The sequence below is a fragment of the Salmo trutta genome, chromosome 29, assembly GCF_901001165.1.
Source record: "Salmo trutta chromosome 29, fSalTru1.1, whole genome shotgun sequence".
Taxonomy (NCBI): Eukaryota; Metazoa; Chordata; class Actinopteri; order Salmoniformes; family Salmonidae; genus Salmo; species Salmo trutta.
In genome coordinates, this window is record NC_042985.1 from 15,835,326 (window position 1) to 15,844,612 (window position 9,287).

The window sequence follows — 9,287 nt, forward strand, 5'->3', positions numbered from 1 at the left end:
AAACACACAGTCATTCCCTACATAAAGGACTGCCAACTCCCACTTTAAAATAACCCAGTGTTGTTGTTACATGTCTCTCATAGCTCTAACCCCAGGGGCTCTAGTAGAATAATACAGCTAACCCTACCCTACCAGCCGTGCTATGCTATAGCCTCTCAGGGAGACAACTGTAGCTGTAGCTAGTGGGGTTCTGTCCTAAAATGGTACCCTATCCCTATAATAGTACACTACTTTTGACCAGAGCCCTATGGGGAACATAGGGTAATGTGTAAGCCACTTGGGACAGCAGAGCAGAGTACACCCATATGTCGTTTTCTCAGTCTAAAATCATATGTTTAACAGTTGTAAATAAAAGGAGCTTAGTCACCAGTTCTATCAAAGGAAGCATTGATGTGATAGGAAGTAAAAAATTGCCTACAGATTTACAGAAAGAAACGGTTGTGAGAAAATATTGTCATGTAGCATGAATGTATAGAAAAAATGTACAGTGGTAAGTCCCCTCATCAACACAGCCAACTAGCTATCCTTATTCTACTACAAATCAGTTACTGACACCGTTCTGCAAGCCATCCTTTACACTTCAGCTTCCCTTCATGATAAATTCTTCTGACTGACTCTTTTTCTGTCACTGGTCTCAGGGTTCAAATTAGCAGTCCAGCTGTCTAGAGCCCATCGGTCATCACTCAGTCCACACACACAGAATCAGCTGTCTGCAGGGTGGGTGTTTATCTCTATGAGGTTAAGCCTATCTATGAAGCATGTGGGACAGAATGACAGGAATGGACACTGTTCTCCTGAAGACAGGCTGGGAAGACCCAGGAAGGAAAACAATGATACTCCCCTTATGTAATCTACTGTTCTGTTCTGTACTGTACAGTTCAGTATGAGGCCAACTGTTTTCTGTATAGAAGACAAAACTAAAGATTCCTTCAATAGTGGATTAGATTACAGCAAGACAACAATACTGTAGGACATGGTGATAATGCTGATGCAGACAATCACTCAGACACACTCTCTCACACACATTCACTCAAACACACTATTTCACACACACAAATTCTCACAACTAATTTGGTCATGCGCAAATGCGGCCTTGCCAGATATTGTACAGTGGATAAACTGACTGGCTGACTGACTAGAACTGACTGACTCCTAGCTAGCTACCACTCTAGTTGAAGGCTTCTCTGGTACAATGGCCACAGTGTGTAGTCCAGACCAGCTCTGGAGAGAGCAGGGCGATCAGCCTGGAACAGAGTTAGCACTGTGACTGTGGCTGTGGCTGTCTCCCTCCTCTCCTCCACCCTCTCTAACCAACCATACCAGACCCACACACCTCTTCCCTCCATCACACCATCTATGATAGCCTCCTTTACTTCAACAATCTCCTCCCTCACCTCACCTCACCTCCCACTCCTCCTTTTCCTACAAACACATACGCAACACTCCACCCAAGATAATAATATACATTTTTACTCCTTCCTAGTCATCTGTTTCCATCTCACTTCCTAGATGTTATTCTTCCTGTCAGTAGGAAATGGTGACATAGCTCTCTCTCTCTATCTCTCTCTCTGGAAACCCCCACTGCCTGAGAGAGAAAGACAGAGAGAGAGATTAAGAGGAAGAAGAAGGTGAGAGTTCACAGTCATCTCAAAACAAGCATGTGCAGAAAGAGAGAGCTCAACAGGCTTGGAGAACCATTCCAGGTCATTTCATGCCATCAGATGTTTTATTCATTCAGAAGCCCCTCTTATGGGCAAAACATGAACTGCCAGTGATAACACATAACAGCTGTGTTTTTGCAAACTGGGTTAAATTGAGGTTGCCTGTGAACACTAAATTGTGAACACTAGATTGTGAACACCAGATTGTGAACAGTAGATATGCTTTGTTTCACTTTGTATTTCAGTTTGTTCCCAGGCCAAAATCCAACAAAACAAGCCGTGAATGAATTCCATACATTCCAGGAATATAGAGGAGACTTTAGGCAAAGATGTCCCATAATTCCAGGGTGTTTGAGATTATGATGATGATATCAGTCCTGTGGTCTAGTGGAGAATATCTCTACTGCACAGTTTCCCGCCACATGCAGGGACACAGTCACAAAGACGTGCACCACAAACGTACACACACGCATTCTCCCTGCCCACGCGTTCTCCCTGCCCACGCGTTCTCCCTGCCCACGCATCCTCCCTGCCCACGCGTTCTCCCTGCCCACGCGTTCTCCCTGCCCACGCGTCCTCCCTGCCCACGCGTTCTCCCTGCCCACGCGTTCTCCCTGCCCACGCGTTCTCCCTGCCCACGCGTTCTCCCTGCCCACGCGTTCTCCCTGCCCACGCGTCCTCCCTGCCCACGCGTTCTCCCTGCCCACGCGTTCTCCCTGCCCACGCGTTCTCCCTGCCCACGCGTTCTCCCTGCCCACGCGTTCTCCCTGCCCACGCGTTCTCCCTGCCCACGCGTTGTCCCTGCCCACGCGTTCTCCCTGCCCACGCGTTGTCCCTGCCCACGCGTTGTCCCTGCCCACGCGTTCTCCCTGCCCACGCGTTCTCCCTGCCCACGCATTCTCCCTGCCCACGCATTCTCCCTGCCCACGCATTCTCCCTGCCCACGCATTCTCCCTGCCCACGAATTCTCCGCAGGAGAGATGAAACTGCTCAGCCAATAGTAACTATCTTGGAAACAATAGTAATTAATCCCAGGCCAGAACATTGAGCACCCACTTCCTCTATAACTCAGTACTGTGTACACACCATGTGATGGTGGTGTATTCATTACCCTGGCAGTAATGGATGGAAGGCCAGGCAGGGGTAGGTCTGTGTGCCCGGCTGGCCAGCCTGTGATGGTGGTGTATTCATTACCCTGGCAGTAATGGATGAAAGGTCAGGCAGGGGTAGGTCTGTGTGCCCGGCTGGCCAGCCTGTGATGGTGGTGTATTCATTACCCTGGCAGTAATGGATGAAAGGTCAGGCAGGGGTAGGTCTGTGTGCCCGGCTGGCCAGCCTGTGATGGTGGTGTATTCATTACCCTGGCAGTAATGGATGGAAGGCCAGGCAGGGGTAGGTCTGTGTGCCCGGCTGGCCAGCCTGTGATGGTGGTGTATTCATTACCCTGGCAGTAATGGATGGAAGGCCAGGCAGGGGTAGGTCTGTGTGCCCGGCTGGCCAGCCTGTGATGGTGGTGTATTCATTACCCTGGCAGTAATGGATGGAAGGCCAGGCAGGGGTAGGTCTGTGTGCCCGGCCGGCCAGCCTGTGGTTGTGTGTGGGTGCTTCATTACGAGGCAGCTCCCTTTTATTAAAGCTCTCCTTTCTCTCCCTCATACAGCAGACTCACGCCTGGTCGGTTCCCATATCAGCCTTGCAAATCAGCAGTCTCATATAATCCTGCCCCCCGGCTACAAACTCCTCTCCTCTCCGCCTAGGAGTGGTTTATCCACTTTCCTGTACTTGATACAGAAGCGAATTGAGAAACTGAAAGAGGGACTACAGCTAGATATACAGCCGAGATAGACTGAGAGAAAGAAAAAGCTGTTTCTCACTGGTTTAACAGCCTGCTCAACCCCTGTGTGTGAAAAGAAATAAACGCTTTGCACAGAGAGTGCTCCATCTTTTGTCATATGGAACACTTGAGGCCTAAGCAGGGCTGGTCCCCCTGCCTCTCCACCCCCTCTACCCCCTCCTGCTCACCCCCCACCCCGCCCTCCAATTATTTTCCCTTTGTCACCACAGACATATTTGGCATGAGGGGGCTCATGATGGGGTAATCTCCCTGAGTCTGTCCTGAATCTCTGAAATCCCACGATAACACCCCACAGAAAATTCCCTGAGCTGTCAAAAATAGGCTGGAAAACTGTCTGCCCGGGAAAGGAAATCTGCCAGGTAGGTTGGAGGATTGCCATGGTAAATATACAACCAGCTGTTCTGTCCCAGCCAGCCCCCAGGACAATGTAAAGCATTCCCACAACTTCTCCTCAAGTCACACTCATAACAACACACTATAGAAAACATCTCAGTTGTCTGTCTGTTCTTCCAAGCAGTTCTTAGTTAACAAGACAACTATGTTGATCTACTTTGTAAAGAGTTGAGAGGAACAGTTACCATCAGAGCTGACAGTGTCTAGATGTCCAGGGTGTCCCCCCTGTCCTGTGTCTCTGTAGTCCACCCAGTTAATTCCTTCCAAACTGTCATAGTTGGACGTAGCGCTGTCCTCCACCGGTACCACTGTGAAATGGGGCATGTTTTCATCCGCTGGTTAGGCCCTGACGCTAATAATCCCCAGTATCTCCGGATAGGCTTTCAGCAGCTAGCGGTTAGCGCTGTCCTGCCAGCCTTGATCAGCCAGCTCAACTCCTAGGCAGTCAGTCAGTCCTACTAATCTCAGCAGCATTCCACTACCCTGCGCTCACTTCCTCTGAGCACATTACCATACCATAGCCCTGCCCCCTCTACCAGCCCCGGCCCCGACCAGGCCGGCCTCCTGGGCTGCTTGTGTGAATAAAAGAGGTGCTGCCTGTCATGTAGCCTGGGATACTCAGTCTGGCAGGGGAGGAGAGGACTCTGAGACACAGTCAGTGTCCCACTGTCGTCAGCACCACTGACTCATATCATATACTCAGTGGTCATATACTGAGAGAGGGGGAGAGAGGGAGACAGCAGGGAGACCCATTCCATGGCCATGTTGTTAATTTACTCTCTCCACACTGAACACTGTCTCTCTCACACACACACACACACACACACACACACACACACACACACACACACACACACACACACACACACACACACACACACACACACACACACACACACAGTCAGACAGACAAACAGTCCTCTGTGTATGTGGGTCTTTACCAAAACACACACACAACTCTGAGACGTGGCAGTTTGGAAAATAATCAAATAAACCACGTGTTTGTTTGAGAGAGAGAGAGCGAGAGAGAGAAAGAGACGACAGAAGGAGAGAGAGAGAGCGAGAGAGAAAAAGAGAGACAAGAGAGAGAGAGGGAGTGAGAGAGAGAGAAAGTGACGACAGAAAGAGAGAGAGAGAGAGAGAGAGAGAGAGAGAGAGAGAGAGAGAGAGAGAGAGAGAGAGAGAGAGAGAGAGAGAGAGAGAGAAAAAGAGAGACAAGAGAGAGAGAGGGAGTGAGAGAGAGAGAGAAAGTGTGTAACACAGCCCCTGTGTTTGGCATAAGCAGAGGAAAATATGACACAGTGAACTACCCAACTCTCCCCCTCCTATTCCTACAAACAACATAATGCTGATGTCATATCAGCCTTTGACCTGAGGAACAGACAGCAACATACTCTGTATTCTTAAACGGTATAGGCCTACGATATAAATGATTCTGCTTTCCTTTTAGGCATTATAGCTGTAATACAATACTGTAAAATTATACAGTACAATTACTGTATACAGTAAAATAAACATGAACGGAATCTTTACAACAGAATCTTTACAGCGTCTTTACCACAACGACCCAACCCAAAGCATCAGTAATAGACTGCAGCTTGAAGAAAAACCTCATGTGCTTTTATGTCTTTGGCACTCCTCTCTAAGGTCCTCTTTTATTTTCCAAATCTACCTTCAATGTAGTAAGCTTTACCCTACAGGCAATTCCACGGTAATGATGCTGAGAGTCCAATTTTTCACTTTAAAATGTATGTCAAACAAAAAACAATGATGATTACTAAACTTCGCATCTGCACTGTTCTTCAAATACATGTGTTTCTGTAAAATATTCTTGGGAAATTGTTAAAAGTCATCCTTGTGCATAAAGTTGTATGGTTTGTTAAACTTTGCAATCATTGTTTTTTGTTTGACATACATTTAAAGTGAAATGTAGGGTACTGTGACATTAAAGTAACAATGTAAATTATAGGCAAGAGAATGTTGGCCTCCTGTAAATATAAATAGCCTACTAATACATTTTTACCCATAATCCGGAACAGGCCATTTTAGTTGTCAGTTTCATGGCTTCTATTTAAGATATAAGGGGAACTAACCTTAAATAACCTAATCTCTTTCCTTCCCTCTTTCGCTGAAAAGTCCCCAGGAAGACAGATCATAGGGCCTACAGCGGCCTGTAATTACAGAGGCCCATTAAACGTCCTATTTTAAGTCATTTGAGCTCTACTCTTCTGCTCTCTTTGGACTTCTGGGGCCTCTGTAGAAAACAGTGTCAAAGTTGGTAGAGCATGGCACGTACAAGTTGCAATACCAGGGTTATGGGTTCAATTCTCATTGGGGTCACTCAAGACTCACCTGTACGGAAATGTTTGTGCTCACTCAATACTGTAAGTCACTTTGAATAAAAATATCTGCTAAACGGCACATATTATTATACTATGTAGTGGGTGTCATGGGTTTACATATTTACCCCCTTTTATCTTATTGCACAACAGCCAAAACTGACAGACTGTTTTCAGTTTATGGTTCACAGTTTATGGACTGTGTTTGGAAATGAAACAGTCTGACTTTCTTGTGTAATCCAGGCAATGCTGGCAATGTCACATATTGTACTTTGGCCTGCCTTGTAACAGTAACAATAATAAGCAGAACAGTTCAATATACAGTACATCATGTCTTTAAGTTCAATTCAGTAATACAGAATATGTTTCAATAGACCTTTTTGGGTCAAAATATCAGACCTGGGTCCAAATACTATTTCAAATATCTCAATTACTTTCACATACATTTGAAGTAAGTATTCAGATATATTTTATTTGAAAAGACAAGAAGTTGAAAATGTTTATGTACTTGGAAAGACACTTGGAAAGTGTTTGAAATACTCAAATACACTGATTGAAATATACTCCCATGCAGGTATTTGAAAATAGTATTTGAAATAAGTATTTGAAAATCCTGTCAAATACAATTTGGCAGACTTTTTGGTTTTTACAAGTAACCATTAAAATACTCAAATAAAAGTACTTGTTTTGGGCTGTGTATTTGAACATATTTTAAATACCAGATACTCAAATACATATGTATTTGAACCCAACTGCTAAATATACATTGACAAAAAATGACTGAGAATGAAAGCGGTGGTCCTTTGTAGAACATTCGGTAGCACTTTACTTTACAGCATGGAATAAAGTGATTACATGGAACAGTATGGTAACAAGTTAGTTACTCACAATTCATTCATTCAGTAGTATTACCCAGCCCTCTAAACTAATTGTCACCTCTGTGTCTCCCCAGCTCCCCATCAAACATTTCCCAGTTCTTCACACACTCTCACTCTCTCTCCAGTCTCCACTGACAGAAGCCTTTGACGTAGTAGAGGAGAGGTTTTTCCTAACTACTCGCCTACGTTGCATTTACCATGCCTGTCTTGGAGTGTAATTGCCACCGGGATGCCAGTGAAAGGCCATATAAGGCTTTGCCCCGGACTGCCCAGCCTCAGCCTGCCAAGCCCTAACCCAAGCCCCAGCCCCAGCCCCTGCTCCAGCCCCAGTCCCAGCCCCTGCTCCAGCCCCTGCTCCAGCCCCAGTCCCAGCCCCTGCTCCAGTCCCTGCTCCAACCCCTGCTCCAGTCCCAGTCCCAGCCCCAGTCCCAGCCCCAGCCCCAGCCCCTGCTCCAGTCCCAGTCCCAGCCCCAGTCCCAGCCCCTGCTCCAGCCCCAGCTCCAGCCCCAGTCCCAGCTCCAGCCCCAGTCCCAGCCCCTGCTCCAGCCCCAGTCCCTGCTCCAGCCCCAGTCCCTGCTCCAGTCCCAGCCCCTGCTCCAGTCCCAGCCCCAGCCCCTGCTCCAGTCCCAGCCCCAGTCCCAGCCCCAGCCCCAGCTCCAGTCCCAGTCCCTGCTCCAGCCCCTGCTCCACTCCCAGTCCCAGTCCCAGCCCCTGCTCCAGTCCCAGCTCCAGTCCCAGCCCCTGCTCCAGTCCCAGTCCCAGCCCCAGCCCCAGCTCCAGTCCCAGTCCCTGCTCCAGCCCCTGCTCCACTCCCAGTCCCAGCCCCAGCCCCTGCTCCAGCCCCTGCTCCAGTCCCAGCCCCTGCTCCAGCCCCAGTCCCAGTCCCAGTCCCAGCCCCAGTCCCAGCCCCTGCTCCAGTCCCAGCCCCAGCCCCAGTCCCAGCCCCAGTCCCAGCCCCTGCTCCAGCCCCTGCTCCAGTCCCAGTCCCAGCCCCAGCCCCTGCCCCAGTCCCAGCCCCTGCTCCAGCCCCTGCTCCAGTCCCAGTCCCAGCCCCTGCTCCAGTCCCAGCCCCAGTCCCAGCCCCTGCTCCAGCCCCTGCTCCAGTCCCAGTCCCAGCCCCTGCTCCAGCCCCTGCTCCAGTCCCAGTCCCAGCCCCAGTCCCAGCCCCTGCTCCAGTCCCAGTCCCTGCTCCAGCTCCAGTCCCAGTCCCAGCTCCAGTCCCAGCCCCAGTCCCAGCCCCAGTCCCAGCCCCTTCTCCAGCTCCAGTCCCAGTCCCAGCCCCAGCTCCAGTCCCAGTCCCAGTCCCAGTCCCAGTCCCAGCCCCTGCTCCAGCTCCAGTCCCAGTCCCAGCCCCTGCTCCAGTCCCTGCTCCAGTCCCAGCCCCTGCTCCAGCCCCAGCTCCTAGGCACAACCCCAGCTTCAGCCCACTGCTCACTGTGTACGGCACATTTCAAACTCATTCCACGGAGGGCCGAGTGTCTGCGGGTTTTTCGCTCCTTCCTTGTACTTGATTGATGAGGTCACTAATTAGTCAGGAACTCCCCTCACCTGGTTGTCTAGGACTTAATTGAAAGGAAAAAACAAAAACCAGCAGACACTAGGCCTCAATGGAATGACTTTGACACCCCTGGTGTACAGTAAGTGCAGCATCAGTGAACACTAGGCAGCAAAGCAGCCAGGGACAGACACACTCAGCTCGCCCACTCACAGTGACCCAGTCATGGGGAAAGAGTTCCTGTAAACAGGGGTCAGCTTGTGTACAGACATTCACAGCAGGAAGTGACTTGACTAAAGGAGCTGCTAGACATAGTTCTCCACTACACTATCTCTTGTATAGACCTAGTGTGGCATTTCCTCAGGGTAGAGCAGAGCTATGAAAGTGTGCTGTGTTGCAGATCAGGGGGTTAGAGCAAGGCCACTGTAAACTTATGGTTAGAGTGCAAACAGAAGCTTTGAACAAGCAGCAAAGCCATGTGTGGGAGATAATTGATCACACACGAAAGCATACTCTCGACACAATTTACTCTCACCTTTACTCACCTTTCTACATTTGATTTGGCAAACCCAAAAGCTCTTGATTAGTTGTCTGTGTCATCTTCTAGCACCCTCTTTTTGATAAATAACAAAGTACAGTACCTTGACAATCATGAATGAATTCTGT

The 9,287-nt window shown here is 49.1% G+C and overlaps 1 protein-coding gene across 1 annotated transcript in view; it reads right to left on the reverse strand.

Moving 5' to 3' along the window:
• LOC115167012 (solute carrier family 12 member 4) overlaps positions 1 to 4,531 on the reverse strand; it is a 48,956-nt gene extending 44,425 nt beyond the window's left edge. The window contains exon 1 of the mRNA XM_029721018.1: positions 4,095 to 4,531. Coding sequence (XP_029576878.1) covers positions 4,095 to 4,233 — 139 coding nt within the window. The 5' untranslated portion in view covers positions 4,234 to 4,531. The remainder of the gene's footprint in view (positions 1 to 4,094) is intronic.
• Between the last annotated feature and the right edge of the window lie 4,756 nt (positions 4,532 to 9,287).